The following is a 25,959-nucleotide window of genomic DNA, read 5'->3' as shown; positions in this document are numbered from 1 at the left end:
GTAATCATACGCTAACATATTACACTGATCCGCGCAAAAAATAATTAGTGAATTGTTACCACAGCTCTGCAAATTTAAACTGGAAATTACAAAAATGCATCCGTAGGTAAATTAATCAGTCTTCGCCCTCCTCGTTCAACAAGTTCGACCTCGTCCGTTGCCACTTTATTGAGCCTAAATACGCCTACACTTACGTCTGTTGAAGAAGAGATCATTTGCGATGGTTACCAACCGAGATCTAGAGAGTTCTAATGGAGAATTACTGGTGAAATTTTCCCTAAAAGTTCCAAATGGTCCATTGTAAATTGAATCTACATAGGCATGTCTTTTGGTGTAGCTGCAGACATATAGAACCTAAATTAGCGAGGATTCACATAATTCAAATCCAAATGTTAGAATCCCCACCATAACAGCATATACGCAACAAATGTATATTCAATGCCAATATCCACCCATTTGTTCAAATATTATAAAAACTAATAATTCTATAGACAACCTACCTTGCGTTGATGGACTAGGAATAAGCATCCACAGCCAAAACTGCATCTGGAGGCGTGGTCAAAAGCCCCCATGTATTTATCCCCCTCCTTGCAATACAAACAAATCCATCTGCAACAAAACAGGCATACGGCAGGAGACAATGGTTTGTTGTTACATAGTAGGCACTTTATGTTCATCGTATTTCGCAGTAATTTCATGTAGTCGCGGGGGATGATTTCTGAATTCCTAGCTAATTTAAACATCTTCAGTGAAAATTTTGGTCTGTATCTTTCGCTAGTAACGTCAGTGATATGGTTGATAGCTTTCATCACAATGTCCCTAAAATCGTCTATACGCGACTTATCATCAGCCACAAAATTCCAAAGCAAAGTAAACCTGTCTAATTGATTACCAATCAAATGTTCGTGGGAAAATTTTTTAATCACTTGCGGTTTGTATGCAAAAATACAGTGTAGTGACCACAAACACACCGAAATGAAATCGCATAATTTGGATAACAATTTATTCCCATGGCTGGTATACAGCTCACAAAGTATTGATATGATGTCGCAATTTGGTTCGTTGGTTAATTCCAAAAGTTTATGCAAAGTAGGCAAAAAAAAATCTGTGTTAATTCGAGATTCTGCTATTTCCTGATTAGATTTATACATTTCAACTTTTACATCGCTGGATATAAGGTCGAAAGTCAACCCAAAATTAGCTGAAAGTTCTTCCTTCCTATTCCTTTGTGTCCCTATGAGGTTGATTTTCACAATGTATACGACCATTTTGACAATTTTGAAACCAAAATTTTTATCTACTGCACTGAAACTATCGGTGACATTATCTTGATTGGTGCATATCTTTTTCCTGAGGGATAAGATATTTTTGAAGTATCTTTTCAGCCTAAAATATCTGTCACCCCCTTCTAGTGATGTTTCTGACTCTATTTCGCATTGAGCTCTTTGATGAGTAATGTAATCATCCAACAGTAACTGAACGATGACAATGTAAGACAACTTACGTATGTGCGCCAGTATACTATCCTTCGATGGTTTTCCAGTGAAAATAAATTGAATCAGGTTTGCTATTGGATTTACCTTCCACAAACCGCAATCCATGCCACAATTTTCATTGTTAGATGTGGGAACAGATTTAATAGTGCCCTTGTATTGGTGCTTCATTAGCTGACAAAGCATCGTTGCGTGGTTGGATATCAACAAATTCCGCTTGAACGAAGTTGTTACTAACAACTCCCAATAAGAAGCTACAAATGCATTGCTTACGTACGTAACTTTTAAAACATCTCGTGTATCGGCATAATCCTCATCACTCATGTTACTTGATTCGTGTATGTAAGGTATGGTTAGATTGACCTGCAACTTACATAGGGGACAGGGGAAGGTTTTCTTGTCGGAATATCGCCTATTTGCAACGTATGTTTCTAAGCACTTTTGGTGTATAACGTGACCGCAAGTCTCTATGCACCTGAAGAGAGGGTAAAAGTTATTGAGGGTGGGATGTTTGCATAGTTTTGACATAGGCAATTGGTAGCACAATAATATTAACTTCCCCGAAGAATGACAAAGGATACAATAAGCACTTATCTCATCATCTAGATCACTTTCATCCGACTCATTCAGTGTGGCCAAAAAACTGAGCTGTTTTCTCTTTAAATTTGACAGAGCCTCGGTTTGAACTGATCTTTTTGGTGAATTCATAGTACTATCAAAGGAATCTTTTGTTTTTGTATCAACTGATGCAATGTCAAAAGTGTTAATCAGTCTATCCAAACTAGTGTTTAAGGGATCAATTTTGGATATCTCCCTAGCAATAATCTGCATTTGACAATTCGGCAGCGTGAATCTTCTACGCAGCGTGTTTAACGATTGTAATAGTTGTGCCAAATCGGGGTAAATTGAATGTTTAACTTCATTATGCAATAGGGTATAGCTTTGAGGAAATACGTTGATAACATCAGCATTATGTGAGTTTGTGTTATTGGTAGCTGCATTTTCATCAAAAATAGTGAAATCACCAGGCCAGTATATATCGATAAGACACAAATATTTGGATTTCAACGTAACGTCTGCGCTGCCGTTTCCGTAACGCCTAATAGTACCGATTTGCTCCAGTGCCTTGAACAAATCCCCATTAGGCCACCTGCGTTCAGCGTACTTGACCAAATCTGTTATTTTGGTCGAATTAAAGTGGATGTAATGGATCAGATCTATCTTGAACAATGAGTATTTTACATAATTAATGTCTGTATCGATGGCGACAGGGATTAATTTAGACTGGGTATTATATGTAACGTCAATCAAAGGGGAACTAAAGTCCCAATTGTAAGATATTAGTTGGACCACATTGGATAAATATCTGCACAAAATGATAAAAAACCATTTAAACGAACATTCTAGGTATTTGTAGTAATGGCGATCAAATGCATGGGTAAATTGTTGTTCTAAAGTAAGCTTAGCAGAAAAGTCGCTGATATTGTCATATTTTTCGATATAAGGAAAACAATTGGCCGCCAAAATTTGTAAAAAATTGTAATTTGTGTATTGTTTTGGCAACAAATTGATTATAAGCGCAGCCATCTGCATCACCGCTACATCACGGTCAAGAAATCCCATATTCTTGTACTTTTCATTCTGCCCAAACATAGAATCGCCATTTCTTACCCAAATCTCTCCTTTTATTTCCAAGTAAAACAGGTGGCATCTAATGCACTGGTCCAAAACATGGAGCATGGATTTATGGATCAAATCCAAGAATTTATCATTTTCATTATTATATCCAGCGTCTGTATAGCTGGATTGAACTTTCAAAAGTGATTTTATTTTGTCCATATGAATTATGTTTGGCAGCAAGCGCATCAGCGGTATATGAAATGTACGGCATAGGTAAATATCATCATCTGTACCCTTGCTTTGTAGGCCCTTTGAAATTTCCATATCCGCTACAAGGCTCTTGAAGTAGTTCTCATAGACTTTCCAGAGAGTGGATGGGGAGAATTCATCCTTAGACATATTAAAGTTGAGCCACAGGGGCCGTATGGCGTTTACAATCCTGTCTTCTATTATGAATGTGAGGGGATATAGAGTGTTTTGAATGTCAATGTGTCGCTCCACCTGTAAGACTTGAGAATTTACATAGTTATAACTTGAAAGCATGTTAAACAGTTCACAATGCAATTCGGAATCTTCGATTACAAGCCTGGACACTTCCTTGTGATTGAGGAGGAACGACAGATCAGCGCATATCTGAATACACTCACTACGTTAAATAATGTGATATGAGGACTAAGGGATGGGGGTTGAGGCTTTGCAAAAAATGAATAGTTGACGGCGTAATTTTTTCAAAAAAAATTATCAGCTGGAAGTGATCACATTCATACACCAACTACAACAAACTATACATATTGAACGATTGAGGAACATATGAAATCATTAAATTTATTTTAAAAAATGCCAGTGGGGTTAGTAACATTACGTAGCATATATATTACATCTGGGAGGTTTAGTAAAAGTATGTACAGGTAAGATATGTAAATAGCTCTACAGGTACGATTAACACGCTCTAACCAAATATTCATTTGTCAACTTACTGCAGAAACCCGTTAGCAATAAATTCACTATGAGTAATAGATGAGAAGGTCAAAATTTTGAACAGCTTCTTCAGGTGCTGTAAGCAGGTGTAAAGAAATCCAGTTTTTGAAAGTGAAATTGCAATTTCAGGAACCGTAAACAATTGTACTGATAATTCGGTCATGCTGAAAATTATGTTGTCTACATTATAAATTGTAAAAATTGCACAAATAATGAGTGTAATTTGACAATCATAGAAGCATATGCCCTAATCGGCTGGGAATTATTGTGCAACAATGTATAATCATACCATATAAAAGATTTGGAAAAGGCGTAATTATGGAAATGTAGTTCCTAGCAAATATCTTGGAAAACTTAATCTTAAACTTCGGAGACGCGAACATTGCAAGATAAAAAAGCCCAAATGACTTTTGTAGCGATAAGTCCAAGTCCTTGTGCCTCTTGATCCATCGGCACAGTATCTTATATGAAATGTTATTGCTGATTATCCATCTCAGCCCATGTAATAAATTGGCAAATTCCTTAAGAATATCTAGCAATATGGCAGAGAATTTGTGTTGTGCCGAAGAGACTGTCAGTAGATGCCTGTCAATAAATGCTATTATGTCTGCAATAAGGCCAAGCGATCTGGTGTAGAATTTGTAGGTGAAAGAGACTAGAGATCTTGGCCCATCCTGCCTATGGGTTACACCCTGATGCCTATGGCAGGATCCTGAAAGCTTCCAGGAACTGGAATCTCCACAATCACAACAGCCACCATACGACTTTGACATGCTCCATGAATGGCCCATGTGGGATGAGTTTAGGAAACAATTAATACATATAGCACAAGTGCTATCATACTGACAGTCGTTACACTTGAACAATACTGTTTCATTAGGCCAAATGACACGGCATACCCCTATCGAACCTGAATTGAAATTTTTGTACCTTGAGACAATTGGAGTCTGTTAAAAATATCATCAGGTCTTTCTGAGTTACTCAAATATTTTTTGAAAAGAAGGAGAATGTCGTTTTTGACGTTATTCCTACTAAGAGTGTCTAGAGGAAACTGGACACACAGATCATCCAAATCAAAGCGTTCATTCCAATACATTGCGGAATTTTTTACAATTTCCTGCACTATTAGCACATAATTACCACCTAAAATCAACTATTTATGTACTGGTGGTTAGACAACATGTGGGTTGTCCCTACATTGTGCAATGGTAAATTACATGGTGTATACTGTTGTTCATTGAATGACACGAAGATGTCATGTGAAATGTATTGTCATACAAAATCTTAGCTTATGTGAAAATGTTTTCTATCACTAAAAATTCACATTTGACAATTTAAATATTTTGTTATTTTTGTTCCAATAGCGGCAATTGTGTCATAGCTGTTAAATAGCGTGCACCAAAGGATAATTATAAATTAATTGATTTTAACTAACAATTTTGATCAATTAAATACAATAAAACATAAAGAAGATTCTCTGTCCGTCACGAATTTCCAACACCTACCATTAACTATTTTTATTTTCCAGCAAACACTACATATTTTCGCACAAATAACTAATTGGCCATAGGTTGTTTACAGCGAATAATAACAAAAAACCATCGCAATTGTACCACAGTAGTAATTGCTGGTGGATCCACAGAGCACTATTGGGTTTTTATTGCGTAAATATACGTATCTTGCTTCGTTCCAGCAATCCCGTTGATAGACGGGCGAATTTGTTCTATTGTTTAAACCATAGTTGACAAATATGGGTGGCATAATGGGCAAGGATGGGAAGATCTCCAAAAATTACTTCAAATCGCAGATGAAAAAGTTTGATTATGAGGAGATCAAGATGCTCCAGAAGATATACAAGGAGCTGGCCAGCAGATCAAACGTTGATGGTATTGATAAGGAGACCTTCCTGCAGTATTTTACACTTCCTGGGCTTTGGGGGGAAAGATTGTTCAGAAAGTTCGACATAAAAGGTATCATAACTTTGATTTAGGTACGGGCCATGTAGACTTTGACGATTTTTTACTCTCTATTTCTATATGTTGCCGTGGTACCAAAGCCGATAAAATAGCTGTTCTGTATCAAGTATTTGACCTAAATGAAGATGGATTGATCCAAAAGTCAGAGATTGTAGCAATGTTGTCAAACTTGCCCAATTTAGATAATTACATACAGTCGCAACCAAAGTACAACTACATATGCCCCAATGATTTATCGGATGCGGATTATGTCTCTGATGATTACTTTAATGATATCAATAACAATAGTCCCAGTGCTGGTTATAGACTGGGACCATCCAGCTTTCAGTCAGTATTTCCCACATTTTCATATTTGGATAACATACCCTCTGATACTGATTCTTCTTATACTCTTTCTTCAGAATCTGAGAGCTACAATGATGAATACATAGATGAAAATCGACAGTATCTTCCACATGATGATCCTTCCATTCCACATATTGAACTGCAATCGCCAAAAGTTGTCACTCGACCAGACGATATAACTACTTCAAGGGTGGGGACTCATAGCAAAATTTATGATAGCTTAATGGCTCTGCACTTCAAACAAGGGGAGTATGATTATTCATTGCCCCAAGGTTCTTGTTGCAAGGATTCTTCGATTTCCGGTATGTCCCGTACAGGGCCAGATACTGATATGGAAGAGGGCACTCCCATGGATATGGATGATTTAGTGGAAAAGCTGCTCGAGGGTTGTGAATTTTCGGAGAACAACTCCCTAAATTTGTTAGAATTCAAGGCATGGCTTGAGAAGAACGAGTACATAATTCACATGTTTTCAGAGTGTCTGCATGAAGAAGTTTGGGGGCTACAGGGCAATGCATTTCACCTGTCCAATAGGATGTCTCCTGTATTCAAAGTACAGTCAATGACCCCAAGCAACGAAGCCCAAGACGAAACAGCGATTGATGGTTCTCCGAGTAACAAAGGAGATTGTCAACTGACCCTCGAGGATTATAACAAAATAAAAAACTTGTTCACCATTGACATTAAGCAAAGTTATGGGCTTAATGCCATAGATCGGAGCAAAAGGGTTGTGAGCGAGGAGATCGTAGAACATATGAAAACAACCATGAACAAGAAAGTTGAGATTCATACCCGTTACACTAGGAAAAATTCTCCAATTTGCCTGAATAATTTTGACGCATTTCACCGTGACGCAGATTTACTTTCCTGTCCATCGTGCAAAACGCCCTATCTTTTATGCTTCAAATGTCATTCACGCTATCGTTCATTGCACTTGGTAATCTATCCAACGCAAATTTATATCGAATGCGAGACTTGTTTGTTACGCTGTGACCCGGCATATACTAGCTGCTGGATTTGCGCCTGGCAATTTGATCAGGCCCTCCACATAATTAATTTACAGTCCCCTGTATCCAACAAATCGGCAAGGCGCATTCCTATTGATAATTTGGATTTAACTGCATCAGTGAATCTAATTGATGCTAACAGCTCTGATTCGCAGCCATCTCAAATGAGTCGTGGGACTAGGGACAGTTTTGGGGGTAGTATGCAGAGCGTGATATCCACTGTGGAGAACGCGCTGGACTCTGGCACTATAACAGTCTCAAATATTGGTGGAACAAATGTATCTGGTTCTACGCCCAACTCTGGACCTACAAGCTCTGGCTTTAAAAGGCCGATTATGTCAGGGATATTATATAAAATTGGCAAGCACCTTCACCAGTGGAAGGCACGCTACTATGTACTGGTAGACAATATTTTATACTATTACGCAGACAGGTATTCGTCAAAGCCCCGAGGCTGTATATTTCTCGAGGGTTGTTATTTGGATAATGTTTCTGAGCGAAATGGTACGATTTATGAAGGTAAATACGGGTTTTCTATTTGTCATAAGGGTAAGAAATACTCCCGGAGGGACCTTTACGCTAACAGCAAAGAGAAAATGCAAATGTGGATAGACTCACTGACTTTAGCTATGAAGCAGCAGAGTCTGACTGAGATGTACCAAATGTGTGAGCAGCTAGGCCACGGTAAATTTTCGGTAGTTTATCGGGGGGTACATAAGCAGACTGACATGGAATATGCGATTAAGATAATAGACAAGCGCCTCATTACAGCCCAAGAGCGAGAGCTCTTGAGGTGTGAAATGGCTATTCTAAGACTATTAAGGCATCGTAACGTCATATTTTTGAAGGATATAATTGACACCAAGGACTCGTTGTATATTATAATGGAATTGGTGAGGGGGGGGGAGCTTTACAATTTTCTCTATTCCGGGCAGCGACTCACAGAAATGCATACGCACAAGATCGTAATACAGCTGTTAGAAACGGTGTCATACCTGCACAAGTGTGGTATTGTTCACCGTGATATCAAGCCTGAAAACATACTGCTTACGGATAAAACACCCGAGGCCACCATTAAGCTGACGGACTTTGGGTTATCAACCCTATGTGGACCTAGCGAGAAGCTAACCCAGCCCTGCGGTACATTGGCATATGTTGCCCCGGAGGTGTTGACTTTGGAGGGGTACAATCACAAGGTAGATTCGTGGTCAATTGGCGTGGTGATGTATTTGCTGATAAGGGGCCGTCTGCCATTTTCTATTAACCACAGAAGCACGACTAAGCCTGAGGTAAGAACGTGCTTTTTGGGGGCACCTTCCGTAGTAGTGACATGCAGTTGATGAATAAAGTATTTCATATGTTCTTCGAGGGTTCAAATATTATGTAGTTAGTGTTAGTGCATGCAAATGTGTAAATTTCATCACCAATAAAGCAATGTAAATTTTAATTCCCTTTTAAAATTGATTTTTATCAGTTTATTTGTTCACTTCTTTAACACAGAACCTGCAGGTATCATTCGAGGGGTCTGTATGGGACCAGATCTCCTCCTCTGCCAAAGATCTGATAGCCAAGCTCCTTCAACCCAGTCCTGAGAACAGAATCAGCGTAACCGAAGCACTGGACCATATATGGGTTAAGAATCCCACAGCGGTAATACAAGAAACTCCTTTACCCAGGACGAACGAAGGTACACGATAGTTTATGCAGATTCCAACGATACAGCATCGTCGCTATTGCGATCTCTGGATAACTCTAACGACAGCACTTTTGTGATACAAGACGTGGCTAATATGATCAAAAATACCTCTAAAGATTCCAACATGGGTAGTTTAAAGGGGGATAAGCAGCTGAAGGAGAAGCTGGGAATGACGTTAGACACGGTGAAGGAACCCGAAGGGGCCATAGCTATAAATGCTGAAGACCAGAATATCGTTGTTAAGACGGACAATAGCACATCTGGGGACGAATCTGCTCTCAGTACATAGTTAACACACTGTATATGTAACATTTTAATTTTATCGTATGGAGGATTGCCTATATGGTTTATTTAATATATTTTATTTACTTCAATTTTTGATATTTTTAAAATGGTTTATACAATTATCATGGTGCCCTGACCATAATTTGTCTGTCTGGTGTACACCACAACACATTGGTCTGTGATGGGTTATTGATGTCAATATCAACGTTGATCGATGTATACTTTGGAGTTTCTTCCGGACGATGTTTTATACACTATCCTGAATTACAGTTACCCTGATGGTTTCCTAGGTAGTTATAATTTAAATCAGTGTGTAAGAGATTTGCACGGTTGCTAAGGAGATGTAGGCAAATTTTGGATTTAAGCAAGCTCAACCGAATGGAACTGTCAAGTTATTGTGTAGAAGTTGCAATTTTTGGGTAAAGGTGGTGGCTAAACTAGGTCTAATAGAGTCAGATGTTTACTAGTTGGGGGATGGAATGAGTGGTCTAATTTACACATATCTAAGCTATTGCAATCTGGGCAGTTTAGAATGATCCAATATCTATCCCTTCGTAACTGTGCAAAAATCACTTCTAATGCAGTGGTTTCTCTACTTGAGAAGTATTGATGTTTTTACATAGACTTTGCAATAATGTGGTTGGAATTGATATATTCAATTGTTACCGACTGAACTGTGAAGCTGTATTTAGCATTTTTTGCTTTCCCAATTTGCAAGTATGTCAGTTGTGATTTAGACACTCTGCTTGGGCAGTTGTGTCAAGTCATTACATACAAATGACACTTTGGAGAGATTATTTCCAAAAATTAGTTCTTCGGATGTAACCAGATGCACTAGTAAAATACAATTGAAAAGGTTGGATCTTGTTGGTTGTAAATTTATCACTGATATTTCGGCTTTGGGCCGCCCATATCTGAGTGATTTGGTATATTTACACTGATTTAGGAATACCTAGATTTAACGGGTTTGTGTATCAATAATACAATAATTAGTTTGGCAAATTTGAAGAATTTGAAGCATCTAATCATACCTGGATTGGACATAGATTGCTGTGTAATGTATGATATAATCAAAAATATGCCATTGTTAGAATCATTAGATATATCTGGATCTCCAGTAGATTATAAAATTATAGATGTCCTAACACAAGCCACAAATTTGGCCCGTTTAAAATTTTCCAAGTGTAGGTAGGTCACTTCTTTCATAATTTAGCGGGTTTGATAATATTTGTTTGAGAAAAATAATTATAAGTTTGCCAAACCTGTCCATAATTGATGTATCGCATTGCTGGAAGTTGACAGAATCATTTATCTCCAATTCAGTTGTTAAATCTGGTATCATATGCATGACTTAGGTAAGATCTTCAGCCAGTTTGGAATTTTTCAGTGCTCACTAGACATGGCCAATGTTAAGATGTTGTTAGCCAAGGCGGGGGCGGAATCTGTTAAATTATACAATCACAACGTATAAATTTGCCTTTATGTAGGAGATAAGTATCGCATGGGCTATCGACTTTAAGAAGGATTTTAAAGCTCGTTCTAAGATGGGCGTCAAGCGAAAGCGATATAACTTTTAAGTTTGGTGTTTATTTGTATATTAATTGTTATCTAATCTTCACCCTTTATATTAAATTATCGATATATATTATATTACTAGGTACATTCTATAATCTATGGTGCGATTGGAGGTTTTATTATATATTATTAATAGGAAATTTACATTAAATTGATTTGATCATATGTTATGAATGTCTATTTGTGAATATGATTAAATTATACAATAATGTTATTATTTCATCGGGATTGTTATTTTATAATTGAAATGACTAATATGTTATATTAATTATCTACGGATATTAACATTTTAAAATTTTACACATATGTTAATGCTATATATGATTTAAATAGTAAAAGCATTTAATTTGATTATACAATTTAATTGTTTAGTCGTGGATCCATTAGCTAATAAATAAACAAATAATTCTAATCAAATGGAAATGATCTGGAATCTGTAAATTAATTAGAAATTACACTGTAAACTCAGTATTATGAGTTCAAAATGATAATACATGTTTAGTTAATCGCTAAATAAATAATAAATAACATTTGCATGCATTATGCAAAATAGAATAAATGACTAATAGATATATACTAGTGAAAAATCTATGATATGACGTTTAAAAAAGAAAGGGAAAGATGAATAATAAAAATTTACCCATTATAAATGTTTAACAGAACATGGTAGGATCACTTGTAGTGGGGAATGGAATCTAGCTCCTTCAAGTTCAACCCAAATGCAATTGATTTTGTGCCAAATAACTTTACTGGTTACTCAAAAAAAAATTCAACTGAAGTAGATGAACTGAGTGAAGAGACTCAAAAATTAATAATTAATCAACAGATCTCTAAATGGGATGATGAGCCTGTGGAAGTTGGACTAGGCGAAGCTTCGAGACAAAATGAAAGAAAAAGTCCCAGCCCAATTAATAAATCTAATGGGAATGAATTAGTAAAAAAAATCGATGGAGGAGATTATAGGAAAAACGTTCCTCCTGATCCAGATCCTAGGATTCATTTGAACATTGTATTCATTGGACATATTGATGCGGGGAAAAGCACTACTTGTGGAAATATTCTGTAAGTATTTTCATCATATCAATTATATTTTTCCAAAATTGATCAAAATTTTAAGGAAAAAGTGATTGACTGACCCACTAGACTATTTTTTCCTCACTAATAATTTCATCATTTTTCTATAAATATTGTTCTTATTTAAATATAAAATAATTTACACAATAATTTTCCCACTTATACTACAATAAAAATAAAATGTACATATTCAATATTATAATAGGCATACTAAAATTTGTTATGTCCATACCATAAATTATCTAAATGATTATACAAATTCCTATTAAATGCTAATATACCTAAATGTTCTGATTTTTTGTCCTAAAACTTGGAAGTTAAAATTTTTTTAATGCTTCTTACTGCACATTTTAACTCTTTGTTTTAACATAGTTACCAATCAGGGTATGTAGATGAAAGGACAATCGAAAAATACGAAAAGGAAGCAATTGAAAAGGGAAGAGATAGTTGGTTTTTGGCGTTCATAATGGACACAAATGAAGAGGAAAGGGCAAAGGCATGTTACGTATAATTCAGGGTAAAACGGTGGAAGTGGGTCGAGCCACTATTGAGACTCCAAATCGCAGATTTACCATTTTAGATGCGCCTGGGCACCGAAGTTTTGTGCCAAATATGATAGGAGGTGCCGCTCAGGCAGATTGCGGTGTCCTAATTATTTCGGCTAGAAAAGGTGAATTTGAGACAGGATTTGAACGAGGCGGTCAGACACGTGAACATGCCTTATTAGCCAGAACACTAGGCGTATCTCAATTGATAGTGGCGGTCAACAAAATGGATGACCCTTCCTGCAATTGGTCTGAGGAAAGATACACTAGCATTTGTACCAAATTGAAGCCCTACCTTAAGAAATGTGGCTATAATGAAAACAAGGACATACACTTCGTTCCTATATCAGGCCTTACTGGGCAAAATCTGATAGAACATGTGTCAAACAAAAATTATAAAAATTATAATGCAAATGCCAGTTGGTATGGATTAGATAAACCTTCACTGATGAAATTGTTAGACACTATTCCACCCCCTGAAAGATCTGCTGACGCTCCGTTGAGAATACCATTGATAGATGGTTACAAGGATAACGGAATTATGTGTCTAGGCAAGGTGGAATTGGGAACAGTTAGGTCTGGACAACAGTGCATAATAATGCCTGATAGGGTTAAGGCCAAAGTGGCTAATGTGTATTTTGAGGATGAAGAGTTTGCCTATGCAAAGCCCGGGGAAAACATTAGATTGAGATTGCTAGGTATTGAAGAGGACCAAGTAAACAAGGGCTGCGTTATTTGCGACATAACTAACCTATGCCCTGTATCCAGCAAATTTATGGCACAGCTAGCAATCATTGATTTACACCCACATAGGCCAATTATAGCAGCGGGGTATAGCTGCATACTGCATGTGCATACGATTTTTGAGGAAGTGGAATTTTTAACGTTGTTAGGTTAGTAAATCAGACTTATATAGAAAGTATTGATAGGAAAACTAAGAAGAGGAAGGATAATCCTGCGTTTGTGAAGCAAGATTTAATGGTGACAGCCATATTGAAGCTGAAAAATTCCGTGTGCTTGGAGACTTTTGAAAGGTGTGGTCCAATGGCCAGAATTACACTCAGAGATGAGGGTAAGACTGTGGCCATAGGAAAAATTACTAAGATCATTACTGATTAATATTGTGATAACTGTTTAATTTTCATCTCATGTAATTTCATTTTCACTACATAATAATATTTTCAGATTATCTGAAACTAGTTAATATTTGATTGTAATAATAAAATATGCAATTTCACTTTCATGGTTACTATGTAAGAAATATTATTTTGTGGCGGCTTAAAAACTTTAAATTCTATAAATAAGTCACTTTCACTAATGTAATTACATTTGAATAATTAGTGAAATAAAAGGTATTTTAATAATGCTTGACTCCATCTATTTGTTTATTTAGTTCATTGTTTTATTCTTACAAAATATCTTTCAATGAAATAGCCAAAAGTTTGCATTTAAAATATAGATGTAATAATCTATAACGTAATGGCGTTTAAAAAATGTATAAACATGGCAACGGGAATGGAGATACTTGAAGTATGTAAAATAGTATAGGGGAACAATTAAATAAATAATGTCTGTTATACGTCGTAAAAATGTGTTTTGATGGCCAACTTCCTCTTTTTCTGTAACCTTAAATTGTTTATCCTAATATTGGATTTATTGTGCAGCCTCCTAAATCGTATATAATCGTGAATAGTGGCCTTATCGATATCCTAAATTGAAAATTAGTTACCTTTCCATGGATGAACATTAAAACTAGTTCTCCATATGACTTGTCTATATCGGTGAGTTTCCATAGCCAATCGGGATAGTACTTATCTGGTAGTAATTCATGGTCTTGTGGAATGCTTTGGTATATGTTGAACAAATGATCATTTCCAACTGTGTTAGTAGCGTCACTTTGTTCCTTTGATCCAACCTTGCCTCCCCTTTTGGGTTTAGGGGCACTCCTTACATTAGATACTGATATATATCTTATTTGCAAGCAATAAGGGTTAATGATGCTATCAAATGCTAACGCACATTTACTAGTCAAGTGCTTTTTTGGATTATAAAACAAATTATATGCAGCGTATACGCTATGCGATGTGGTTGGGCAATATTGTGGTAAGAAAGGCACCCTTATCATTGTCACTGGGCAATGAATACCATTTCTTATACGGTACTAATACTAAATGAAATCCCATGGCGCGAATTAATTTGTGCCTCCTAAATGAACCGTGTGCTACCATGATGCGCAAGTGGTATAGCTGCCCGTTTGGGTATAGAATTGGTATGGGGGACAGCATTCAATTACCAGATTACGTTCTGAACTATATAAATCAAGAGTAAAGGGCCCGGCTATTACCCCTTTAACAGCTTCTATATTTAGAAGGGTTAAAATCCTAGCTACATCTTTTACAAAATCCTCATGATATGATCGTCCAAAATCAGCTGAGCGGGGGTTTTCGGAATCTAATGGCGCGGATTCTGCCTCGTTTGTGACATTATCAATATCATTAAGGCTATAACCTTCCATGTCTTGATTATTAGTGACATCGCTGTCAAAGCTGGCCTTTCCTATTTGATCTTTCATAGTAGAATGTTCACGTGATGATTTTAGAAATTCTCTTGTTGCTTCAGATAACCGTTCATAGACGTTTGGTTTCATTAATCTAAATAATAATTGATATACCTTAAATACAGTTCAACTATTTCCAAGTGCCTTGTGTAGTGGCAAAATAGCGTGCGATTGTAATCGCATTTGTGTAGAAATGCCACCAACATGTCATCCGTAAACATTTCCAAGCATGTAATGTATTTTACTTTTATGCAGTCACTGCCTGTGAAGCTAACAATTCTGTGACTTATCACCTTTTGTAGTGGTTGTGCCAATAGTTCATTTCCAACGCCCAATTTAGACAAACTGTTTGCCGCCTGAGTTAGATATTTTAAATGCCTTAATAAGGAAATTGTTGCGGAGAATTGACCAACAAAGCATCATTTCATGTAGATCGTCTAGTAAATTTAGCCCCTGATACCTAAGTCTACTAAGCGCCTATATGAGATTTTTAGCAGGAGAGATTAGATTTTTCACGGTAAATTTTATAATAAAGTGAAATACATACTTGAAACAAATAGACATAATGTTTGGGTTTCATTTCAACCCTTCTTTTATAAATTATATCTATCAACTGTTTAACACGCCAGTTCACATCTAGTTGAACATTTCCAATGGCCTGGAAATATCTCATTAATTTCCTTAATTTAATTTTGTTGGAGAGTTTTAATACGCGTTCTAGCAGCAAATTCCAGGTGTTATTGTCGATTACTCCAGCTGAGCGACAGTGTCGTGACTGATTCATAAATGTAAACTTTAGTTCATTAGCTGTAAGTTTTGATATTTCATCATTGGTGGGGGGTGTATAATCGTTTTTGTACCTAGATTAAATTCCGAATTACCAGTATTTTGAAGGTCTAATTCTTTTTTCTTTGATTTTGGGTGGATTCTTTAGTAATTTATAGTACTTTTCTTGTTGTTTGTCCAAAGAATTTTTATCCTTGCTATTCTTATTGAAAAAATGCCTATAGTATTCCTGTCTGTTCATCTTATAGACACCCTAAATAGAATCATGATTACCCTATCCTGATACATCAATTTTTGCCCAGTTTCCACCACCAAATCTTTAACAATATGCCCTTTGAACTTTATAAGTTCAGAATGAGGAACGTATTTATTTTTGTTCCGATTATCACGGTCAGATTCATTGGGTTTAGTTACATGTTGTTTGTATTGATGTGGCTTCAGTTTTTGTACGTCCAATTCCACATTTGACAACGCAAGAAATTCTTCTTTTGTCAATTCCTTGGCATTTGGGTCTGTCAAATCGATAATGGGCTTGTTGGTTGCCTTAGCAAAGTGCCTAGCCGCAAGATTTCTAAATTGCACCGCAGATAACACATTGAATCGTGGATTTTGGTACATTCCTCCTGTTTTTATATACAAATTTATAGCAGGAGAACTTTAAACCTGCAAATCGACTACTTTATACCCTACACATGTAGAGGGCAACCTATACGTCATTATATATGGCATACATGCCCTACTGGCTTATTGTACAATTAACTCATTAAAATGCCAACAAGTTAATTTTAAAAGAAAGTGTGGTTAGCAATCTGCTATCGCCCACCCCTGATTGTTATCGGTCACAAAAGGCCCATTGAACGGGAAGTGCATTGTAGCCTTGCTCAGATCTAACCCTGGTATCAAATGCGGGGTTATTATGAAAAGCTGAGAGTTTTTTTTTAGGTTAGATTGGATAATACACAGCAATGCCCTCTCATAATCCACATCCAATCCCTGATTAATTTCATCAAGTAGGTAAAAGGGGGAGAATGTGTAATGCTGTAGCGATAATATGTACAACATAGTCACAACGCCACGTTCGCCCCCAGATTGGTAGGAAGTTGAAAGGGGTAATAAGTCTTTATCACCCGAAAACCTCACTCGGATTGATAACTCAGCATCCCCTACCTTTTCATTGTTGACAAGCCTAGCCTGACCCATGACTCCTTCCTTTACCAGACCCATCAAACGTGAAAATTGAGTGTCAACTTTTGAAACTATTTCCTTGACCTCATCAACCCACTGCTGCGTATACTCGTCCCTCTTTGCCACTAATTCTATTTTGTCTAATTCGTCCATTTTAACCTGTTCTTCGAGACTGGCAAATTGACACCGTTTGGCCTCGAGCGAATCCATCATTTGGGTGATTTGCGCATAGCCAGACGCGGCATCTATTATGGAAGAAAGATGCTGGATTCTTACCCGTGATATTTGTACCTGCTTACAAACCTCCTGTTTCTCTCTGTATTGACGGTGATAGTCGTTTACAAGATCAGACACCACCTCATCCACATCTTCGCCGAGGAACACACGCTCGGCTGCCCTGGCAACGGCGTCTTCCTCCCCCCCCCTTCTCTCAGCCTTATATTTGATGTTCACGGTATTTACTAGTGTGCGTTTAAGAGTTTGCTTTGACTCCTCCAGCTGGGCTTCAAATTGTTCCTTCTTTGAAGCCAGCTCTATAATCAATTTGTTTGCATCTTGTATAAGCTTCTCGTTTGCCTCGAAGCGTTCTGTTAGGGGGTTGAGCCTGTTTCCCAGTTGAGAGAGCAACTTTTTCAGGTAATTCATTTTTGCCACCAGTTTTTTTAGCGCGCCCACACCTGCAACAACTTCGTCTATCTCATCGGCGGCGGCAGTAAGCCTATCCAAGTGCTGTGCTATGTCTTGTTGGACAGACTGCCTAGTTTTGTCCAGCAGGTCTCGAACCTCTTCCTTAAGGTTGCATACCCGCAGCGACTCCAACCGCGCCAACAGCCCCGGGAGGTCCCTCTCAATTTTCTTGGATGCAAGTTCTAACCGTTGCAATTTAATGCTGTCCGTTCGATAGCTATTATTATTTAATTCTTCTTTGATCAGTTCGATATTCCCGTTAAGTTCTGATATTTTCAAATTATCAGTGGCTTCGGGAAGAATTAGTACATTAGGTTTTGCTGGATAAGGAGTTTGTTCGTCCACAAATGAATTACCGCCAAGTTGTGTGTAGAAGCGACGCATTCCATCCATAAAAAACTCAAGTACCTTAACTTTTCTGCCCACTTGAATAGATATTTCTCTGATCATTACATCATAGAATTGGGAGAAATTTGAATCATTCAACTTGCTGCTATCAGTTACGATGAAAGACTGGTTGATGCGGGCCACGTTAGAAAGCGTTTGCTTAACTTGCTCTGGTGCCTGAAACGTTTCATGTAGGAACAATTCAACTCCCCATGCGCGAATTTCCTCTGTTACATGACAAAGTGATATATTTTTACCGGGAGTGGTTACAATCGATATATTATATTTGGATGATATATTTTCAACAACATCAAGTATATTTGGTGCCACAAAGGCATCAAGGTAATTTTTTATTGCACACTCCAAAATGCTGGCATGAGGGGTGCAAAGTTGGACAAGAGCGGCAATTGGCCCCAATACATTTGGATGCGTATGTTGCACATGCAAAAACTTATCCACATTTTCAATGCTCTTTGGATGTATGGTTTTATACAAATTCTCTAGTTGCATACGTTGAAACGAATCTAATTGAAAAGCACTATCGCTTAGTTTCATCCTTCTGGTTCTCCCCCCTAGCAGATTTTGTTTTTTATCAAATCTTCCGTATTTGTCATTGTTGCAGCGAGATTTCTTGATCAAGTTATCCAGTTCTACCTTCTTTTCTGCCAACATAGATGATAGCTGGTGAAATTTACATTCGGATTCAGAAATCTTCGACCGTAAGAGTTGAATCTCCTTTTTATTTTCGCTTTCAATCTTTGCCAACTCGTCAATTCTCTGCTGTATTTCCTTTTTTTTTAACTCATCGCCCTCTAGTTTATTCTTCAAAGTTAAGACATTGTTATATCCTTCAAAGTGAATACTTGATGAAAATAGGCTGTTGGGTTTAAATAATTGAGTGATAATATTGTTTATAACCTTTTCGGTTTCACATGCCTGTTCGTCATATTTTTGGTGTGCCTGTAAAATTTTGTTTTTTAACACATTCAATGGTTCAAGTTTTAGTCTCAAATTGGCAATTTCCGACTCATACTGCACTATTTTCTTGCGATTGTCATCAATCCTGCTCGTAATATCTTCTACATGCATCAGTAAAAGGATGTGATTTAGGATTGATAATTTAATCTTTTCTTCACCAAGCTGAGCATACTCCCTTTCCTTACGCTCCAACAAATCAATCTCGCCTTTTAGCATAGATAATTGCTTGAGGTTCGCTTTAATTCTGCTATCAAATGATTCCACATCTTTGTCCAGCTTATCAATGTCATTTTGTCTATCCAACAAGAGCGGCTTTATCCCCCTTAGCGTAGCTATTAAAAGCTGTTTTGGTGTCATAGAAGTAAACTTGCTAACATTTTCTTGGGGGAGAAATGAGATCAAATTGTCCAACCGAATATTCATTTTGGTAATTGTCTCAGTCACGAAGGAATTTGTTACTTTTTCCCCATCTATTAACCACGTACTGGTGCTATCACCGTCCTTGCCCACGTCAATTCGTCTAGTTACCAACATTGTTGAGCCACCTCTCTTGTTAATACCTATTTCCAATTTAGCCCAGCTAAACCCCCTTTTAACAAAGACGGAGGGGGTATCCCCCCTGGAAACGGCTGCAGGGGAATAGCCAAGTCCTAAAGCTATAGCACAAACGATAGCAGATTTCCCACTGCCATTGGAAGCGGCAATTATGTTCAACCCTGACGATGGATATAAGGTAACTGGACCTGTATAGGCCATCCAGTTCTGTAACGTAATGTGCTGTATGGTACCAGCCAGGGATTCATCATCCCGTTGTGGAATCGCAGATGCAGTGGAATCTCCAGAAGGCATTTTTAGAAGTGTGCCAAAATTAGTAGCTAATACGTATAGTATTATATCAATGCCTCGTTTTAAATAATATACAAATAAACATTGGGGAAATACATGGATTATTAGGTTATAGTATTAATGTGATAAAATGCACCGTAAAGAATGTGCCACGGATACACAACAACTTAATTCAAAAATATGCTTATTTTCTCGCCATGGACAACTGGCCACACGCCACCAGTGTTGGTGATGGACATACCATGCCCCAGCCACTAACCATCAGCTAAGTTGTATTTACTATTGATAGTCTAATGTGGTATATTAACTGTGTCTGTTTAAATCTTAACTAATAGGTGTAAATTAAAATTTAAAAATTACTGTATTATACTAATTTAATTGCAAAATATATGGGACCAGTTACAGTAATCAATTATTAAATAATTACCTGTTTCATATATGGCATCATAATAAATACTAGATATAATAATATAATTAATATGGTAATAATCAATTCTATCAATTTGAAAATAAGTGCAAAAATCATTGAAATGTATATAAAAAATCGAAATATGTGTGAAGGTCTATTCAATGTTTAAGCGGGTCAGTAGAATCCGCTCAAAATGCTGGTACATTTCTCTGCATACTATCCCGTTAGAAACCTTGGCCTGAAATGGAGAGAATAATTGTTCAAAGTTGCTGAACAGCCCCCGCCTACCAACTATCTTTAACCCTTGCGTCACAGTATTAACCCTAAACCCCCGCAGGCCAATTTCCATTATCCAAATAACACACACTAGGTCATATCCTCCATACCTGCATCAAACACCTCAACTGTATCCCTATACAGCAATCTAGCATGGGCCTGTGAAAGTCGTAATAGGGACTCTAGGATCCTAATTGTTACACCATCATTATCACTATAACATGATTTCCTTAGCTCTGTGTAGTAATTCAATAAAACTTTTTTAGCTTCAATTGTCACTTTGGGTTTGATCTTCTCCCTTACCCATTCCAAATAGCCCTTTACCCAGCCCAAGGAAAAGGGCGCAGCATTAACTGTAGTGTTTTCTGCCAAAATATCACTCGTTTTATTTAGTGAAAGGAGGAAATCCACCATGTCATCATCATTTTCGTTGGTAAAGAGAATTACCAGGTCAAACCTAGTAAGAAGCGATATAGGTAAGTCAGTATCCAACATACAATCCTCAACATCACCATTCTCGGATGTATTCCCCAGAAAAGTGCCCTTTTTTGCCTTAAAATTGGATGAAGCTATTATAGTACATTGGCACGGGATACTGAGCGTAGCTCCCGCCTAGATCAACTGTTACATGCCTTAGCAACAGATATTGTCTGTTGTTCCATTGCCTCATGCAGTGCCGTCGCATCATGTTGTTTTATCAGGGAAAACTCGTCAATACAGCAAATTCCTCCATTAGCCAATACTAGGGCACCGGCGGCTAGGAGAGTTTCTGAGCCTTCTCGTAGTACGGAGCATGTCAATCCAGCACTGGTGCAGTTGCTTCCTGAGACCATAACAGATTTGTTGGATAGTTCAAGAGCAGCCTTTAAAAGTTGTGATTTTCCTGTTCCCGAATCTCCAAGCAACAAAATGTGGCAATTAGTTCGTTTTCCTAGATAGAAAAGGTAGATACCATCATAAATATTTTCATTGAGATATTTTTTAATTATTTTGGATTGAGACTTGTCATTAACGCCGTATTTATCCCATTTGGAATTTGTTTCAGTTCTTTCCTTTTTATCATTGTCTACTCCACCTACGTTTCAATTATATTGACAATTTTAATTGGCAGATTTAAAGCGCACATTATATAACTGTATTATTTATTATTAAGGATCGATTTTGTGGGAGAATATTTTTCTCAAAAATAAAGTATCAATTTATTAAGTAATATTGGAAATTGTCAAATGCTGAAAATATGTTTAACCTAATCATATTTCATCCCTTAAATAATGTTGGGCCCATTCTGTGATAAAACCCGACAATATACCTACCTACAACAGATAGTAATACTGCTAATTTGGCATTATCTATGCCTATTAAGTTCGGGGCAAAATATTTAACAATCTTATTTCTCCTTGCAATCATATCATTATTATATGCCCTCCTAAATTCTTCATATTGATTGACATTGAGCATAGTGTTGTCTGTAATAATTGATAAATTGCTTTTCACCAATTCCACATTGTTTGCCTCCACAAAAAGCTCCACCTGACAAATTTCCCCCTTTTTAAGCTGTCTCCAGCGATTCTTCACGAAACCAGCAATCTGAACTATATCTCCTGGGATCCATTTCCCAATAAGGTCATGCGTAAGCACGACTGTTGTGTACCGAGAAACATTTTTGTTGGAACATATTGTATAAGGGTTGTCAACTCTAAATGTCAAACTGACCTATACCGAAGTTCTTGATAATCAACCCTTCTATTGTACGTTTTGAGGGGGACAAAGGTTGTTGAGTCGCAAAAGGTGGCGTTACTGCTCTACATAACAACTCGACATACATTTTCTGTATTAAAATAATGTTGAAAGATATCATGAACACTTCTACTTACTTGGGCAGGATGAGGGTATATCCATGAGATTGAATGTTTCAGGCAGTGCTTTTACGATAAAAATGTACTTGCATTTGATGCAAATGTACTCTTTTTCACATTCAAAGACCTTTACATCACCTATGTAAGCTGATAATAATTCTTCTACGTACGATTGAAATGTACAGTTTAATTAAAATTTCAAAATACATATAGAAACGTACCTGCGCGAATTATTCTAGCAGAAAATAGCACAAACCTGCCTACCATAGAATGACCAATCTCCCTGAATAAATGATAAAGTGTTACCTGATCGAATTTACCCAAATATTACAAGTGGGAGGGATATCAACAAATCTACATTTTATTTCCAACTGGCAAGCATTCAAATTCAGTTCAGCTGTCCATTCTCCACTCTAGGTGAGGCGTGTTCACAACCTGTTCGTCAGTACCGCCCGGAAAACTTCCCCTCTCTCCGTCGCCCTTATATTTGCAGCCGTATAACGCCTTAATTATTATTTATAGTAATACTTACACATATAGTCGAGTAATATGTTGTAATTGACATAATATAATTCTTATAACTGCATAGAAAGGATGTTAATTAAATTTGTGGACTAATAATTTAATGTTTGTTTATTTTGATAGAATACATATCAACAATAATTTCATCACTTTACAAATCAATCGCCAATTCATTAAACTTAATAAACACATAAAATTTGTTAAGAACTGTTATAATTTGTTATATACTAGTATGTACTATTAATAAATATTTTTATTGGTTTAATAATTATTAATTACAAGCTAATAATACATAGCAAATATTTTGTGATAAAATTCTATTTATCACCTTGCTGAATTGCAAATTTTATACGCTATTAATCAAGTCATGTATCAATATCTCGTATTCGAGTAATGCATTTATTTAAAAAATGTGAAAAACATACCTCCTTGTGATGACATAAAGTGTATATATCCGAAGGCCTGGTGATGTTTAAGTCCTTTGGCACGGTTTTAGTGCCATTCATTAACACTAATGCCTGAGCCATAGTCAAATTCGTAGTTAATGTTGGGATTTTTATGGCATCAACTATGGCACCTAAATTAAAAATAACCGCATCTTCCGCAGTTTTAGTAAGTATGGCATAAAGTATGTGCGTAACCTGTTCAATTAAGGGTATAAAGACTTGGGAAGTCGTGAGAATGTCATTGGCCAACTCTGCAGAGTATTCAAACAAATCAGTGACATTAAAAGTAACCCTTTCCAAATGTGAATCAAAGGGCAAACCCTGTTTGTCGAGGTTGTCTTTGGTATATCCATGTATATTAGTGTCAATTTGTTTTGATAGATTGTACCGGCGCATTAGTGAAGATATACAGAGAGAGTTAGTGGAGAGGAAGTGTAGCAATTTGTTGGCGTAATGGGTCACTGGTGTGTGGAGAATTCGGAGCAAATTCGGGGCATTTAGCAAATTCTTGCAATTTTCATCGCTCATAAGCCGTAAAACATTTAAAACTTCATTCAAATCTACCTTCTTATTCCGCTGCATTGTCGCACTCGCATAACATAACTTATAACCTTAACAACCTACAAGTAAATATGCAATTATGAATCGCACGCATGGTACAAATCATAAACTCTAACATTCTACAATTATAATCCAAATTGTTATGATCAATTATCTAGTGCAACGCCGCACAACTTCCTAACCTTGTTGATACTCCTCACGTACTCATGGAATCTCTCCTCCCACATCTCCGCCAACAGCTCCTACATTATCAATATTTAACTAGATTCTCTAATAGATTAAATTTATACTCCTAGCACTAGCCCACACATGAAACTAGATTGTTCCGCGGCATTGAATGGAAAAGGTGTGACTTATGTGCTAAAATAATTGATTTGGGGAAAATCAATTTTCAATAATTTGGCAGTGATATTACCTTGTAATTTTGAACTGAAGCCAACAATTCTTCATTCTCCACCTTCATACGCTTCTTAGCCCTCAGCCTAACGACACTATAAGCCTCCAATGTACAATCATTGTCGCAATCGCCAGCTTTGACAGATGCCAATAAAAGTATTTCCAATAATCTACATAATTAGACAAATACCTCGCGGCCTGCGTCTTGTTCTCTTTGCAAACCCGCGATATCTCCTGCACAGTCACCGTCCCCGGTCCATTTCCGTCTGGACTTAAATGGCCATGCGTTATCACCCCCCTTTTCAAACACAACTGCAGACCCACGATGTCTCTAATAGTGGCAAATGAAGGGGACGGGTCTTCCACAGTAATCTCCCTGATCCCATCGTCCTCAATCGCCCTAGTGTATATAGCCTCTAATATTTCAATCCCCAAGCCGTTCCTCTGCCACTGTGGGAAAATAAAAAATTGTGAGATCCTCAGGCGGGTGCGGTCTATAGTGAAAAAGTGATAGCAGGTCGCCAGGCCAATCAGGTGGTATGTATCCCTCCCAGTTATAGCTTTGGGGTCGAAAACTACCGAGTGATTCGGCGAGCGCTCTGTATTGGGGGAGCTTGTTGATTTAAAGGGACATATTACAGGGAAAAATATCTCCCAAGACTCGTCGTACTTTATATTGGACATGGATTCAATAAACCAATGGCAGTGCCACTCCATCCTGCGGTGGACATGTAAAGGCGAGTTATTTCCAATTGACTGAAATTCTGTGTTAATTTGATGAAAGATCGTCGAATTTATGTAACTAAAATTGCATATCACAGTTTATCATTTTTAAACATTCACAACAAACTTTTGTGTAAAATAGAGTTGAGTTGAATTATAACAACTTGTAGGGAATACAAAATTTAGTTACACATACCCTCCTGCTCCCCCAATGTGAAAGTCCTCCCGGATACAATAAACCTCGTAGATTTTTCCAGGCTTTCCGTATCAAAGTCAATTGGAATCTTTTTATTCCCCGGCTTCACCGAATAGAGCTTAAACTGCCTACCATCCTCCAGCCTAGATTCATACACAGGAGTACTAGCGAATTTTAATTCGCTGCGGCAATCCAACTTTTTTATAAACTGCGTTCTAGTGAGGAAGCCATCTGGAAATGGAAGGTTAACAAATAACGCTTTTTCTAGCTCCAGTAAGTGGCAGGGAATGTCCCTTTCCGGTGTGCTTTCCTTAAACTCCCCAGACACGGCCAAATAAGTGTACAAGGACTCGATTGTGTAAAACAGCTGAATATTTAAATGTTTATAATTCCCAAACTATGTGTAATAGTACTTGCCCTAAATCCAGAGGGGAAAAAGTGATGTACAAATAGTGGCTTGTAACAAAAGGGCTTGGAGTCCAGGTCAGAGGAGGTGCTGCAGGGGTAAAAGTTTACAAATTCTGTGCCTTCCACGCTCATCCAATAGAGTTCAT

At 37.2% G+C, this 25,959-nt stretch overlaps 9 protein-coding genes across 9 annotated transcripts; 3 read left to right on the top strand and 6 right to left on the bottom strand.

Annotated features, from left to right (window-relative positions):
• BMR1_02g03740 (E3 ubiquitin-protein ligase UBR1) lies at positions 116 to 5,187 on the bottom strand (the record flags this gene model as incomplete). Its single annotated transcript, XM_021481721.1, has 6 exons — positions 116 to 174; positions 195 to 354; positions 501 to 3,759; positions 4,091 to 4,271; positions 4,381 to 5,001; positions 5,022 to 5,187. The coding sequence occupies 6 exons, from the start codon at positions 5,185 to 5,187 to the stop codon at positions 116 to 118; spliced, it is 4,446 nt and encodes a 1,481-aa protein (XP_021338328.1).
• Positions 5,842 to 9,404, top strand: BMR1_02g03735 (Protein tyrosine kinase; the record flags this gene model as incomplete). The annotated part of the gene is made up of 4 exons (XM_012793052.1): positions 5,842 to 6,061; positions 6,082 to 8,708; positions 8,920 to 9,106; positions 9,127 to 9,404. 4 exons carry the CDS (start codon positions 5,842 to 5,844, stop codon positions 9,402 to 9,404), a joined length of 3,312 nt encoding a protein of 1,103 aa, XP_012648506.1.
• BMR1_02g03730 (F-box and leucine-rich repeat protein GRR1) lies at positions 9,615 to 10,977 on the top strand (the record flags this gene model as incomplete). Its single annotated transcript, XM_021481720.1, has 9 exons — positions 9,615 to 9,690; positions 9,711 to 9,819; positions 9,842 to 10,003; positions 10,024 to 10,117; positions 10,138 to 10,326; positions 10,347 to 10,588; positions 10,614 to 10,735; positions 10,756 to 10,865; positions 10,888 to 10,977. 9 exons carry the CDS (start codon positions 9,615 to 9,617, stop codon positions 10,975 to 10,977), a joined length of 1,194 nt encoding a protein of 397 aa, XP_021338327.1.
• BMR1_02g03725 (G1 to S phase transition protein) lies at positions 11,664 to 13,713 on the top strand (the record flags this gene model as incomplete). Its single annotated transcript, XM_021481719.1, has 4 exons — positions 11,664 to 12,037; positions 12,422 to 12,545; positions 12,566 to 13,487; positions 13,511 to 13,713. The coding sequence occupies 4 exons, from the start codon at positions 11,664 to 11,666 to the stop codon at positions 13,711 to 13,713; spliced, it is 1,623 nt and encodes a 540-aa protein (XP_021338326.1).
• Positions 14,169 to 14,719, bottom strand: BMR1_02g03716 (mitochondrial ribosomal protein L37, putative; the record flags this gene model as incomplete). Its single annotated transcript, XM_021481717.1, has 2 exons — positions 14,169 to 14,303; positions 14,324 to 14,719. 2 exons carry the CDS (start codon positions 14,717 to 14,719, stop codon positions 14,169 to 14,171), a joined length of 531 nt encoding a protein of 176 aa, XP_021338325.1.
• On the bottom strand, positions 14,670 to 16,555 carry BMR1_02g03715 (RAP protein, putative; the record flags this gene model as incomplete). The annotated part of the gene is made up of 7 exons (XM_012793048.1): positions 14,670 to 14,799; positions 14,820 to 15,245; positions 15,266 to 15,507; positions 15,530 to 15,628; positions 15,699 to 16,011; positions 16,033 to 16,190; positions 16,211 to 16,555. 7 exons carry the CDS (start codon positions 16,553 to 16,555, stop codon positions 14,670 to 14,672), a joined length of 1,713 nt encoding a protein of 570 aa, XP_012648502.1.
• Positions 16,739 to 20,023, bottom strand: BMR1_02g03710 (Structural maintenance of chromosomes protein 5; the record flags this gene model as incomplete). Its single annotated transcript, XM_012793047.1, has 1 exon — positions 16,739 to 20,023. The coding sequence occupies one exon, from the start codon at positions 20,021 to 20,023 to the stop codon at positions 16,739 to 16,741; it is 3,285 nt and encodes a 1,094-aa protein (XP_012648501.1).
• On the bottom strand, positions 20,584 to 24,111 carry BMR1_02g03705 (MCM2/3/5 family; the record flags this gene model as incomplete). The annotated part of the gene is made up of 12 exons (XM_021481716.1): positions 20,584 to 20,795; positions 20,816 to 21,317; positions 21,338 to 21,636; positions 21,658 to 21,780; positions 22,019 to 22,401; positions 22,425 to 22,507; positions 22,529 to 22,533; positions 22,580 to 22,699; positions 22,783 to 22,844; positions 22,868 to 22,974; positions 22,997 to 23,065; positions 23,509 to 24,111. 12 exons carry the CDS (start codon positions 24,109 to 24,111, stop codon positions 20,584 to 20,586), a joined length of 2,568 nt encoding a protein of 855 aa, XP_021338324.1.
• Positions 24,237 to 25,945, bottom strand: BMR1_02g03700 (histone acetyltransferase 1; the record flags this gene model as incomplete). The annotated part of the gene is made up of 5 exons (XM_021481715.1): positions 24,237 to 24,332; positions 24,506 to 24,656; positions 24,677 to 25,250; positions 25,406 to 25,802; positions 25,823 to 25,945. 5 exons carry the CDS (start codon positions 25,943 to 25,945, stop codon positions 24,237 to 24,239), a joined length of 1,341 nt encoding a protein of 446 aa, XP_021338323.1.
• Between the last annotated feature and the right edge of the window lie 14 nt (positions 25,946 to 25,959).

The sequence above is a fragment of the Babesia microti genome, chromosome II (genome assembly GCF_000691945.2).
Source record: "Babesia microti strain RI chromosome II, complete genome".
NCBI lineage: Eukaryota > Apicomplexa > Aconoidasida > Piroplasmida > Babesiidae > Babesia > Babesia microti.
Note: the sequence above shows the minus strand (reverse complement) of the source record. Positions and strands in the feature narration are given on the sequence as shown.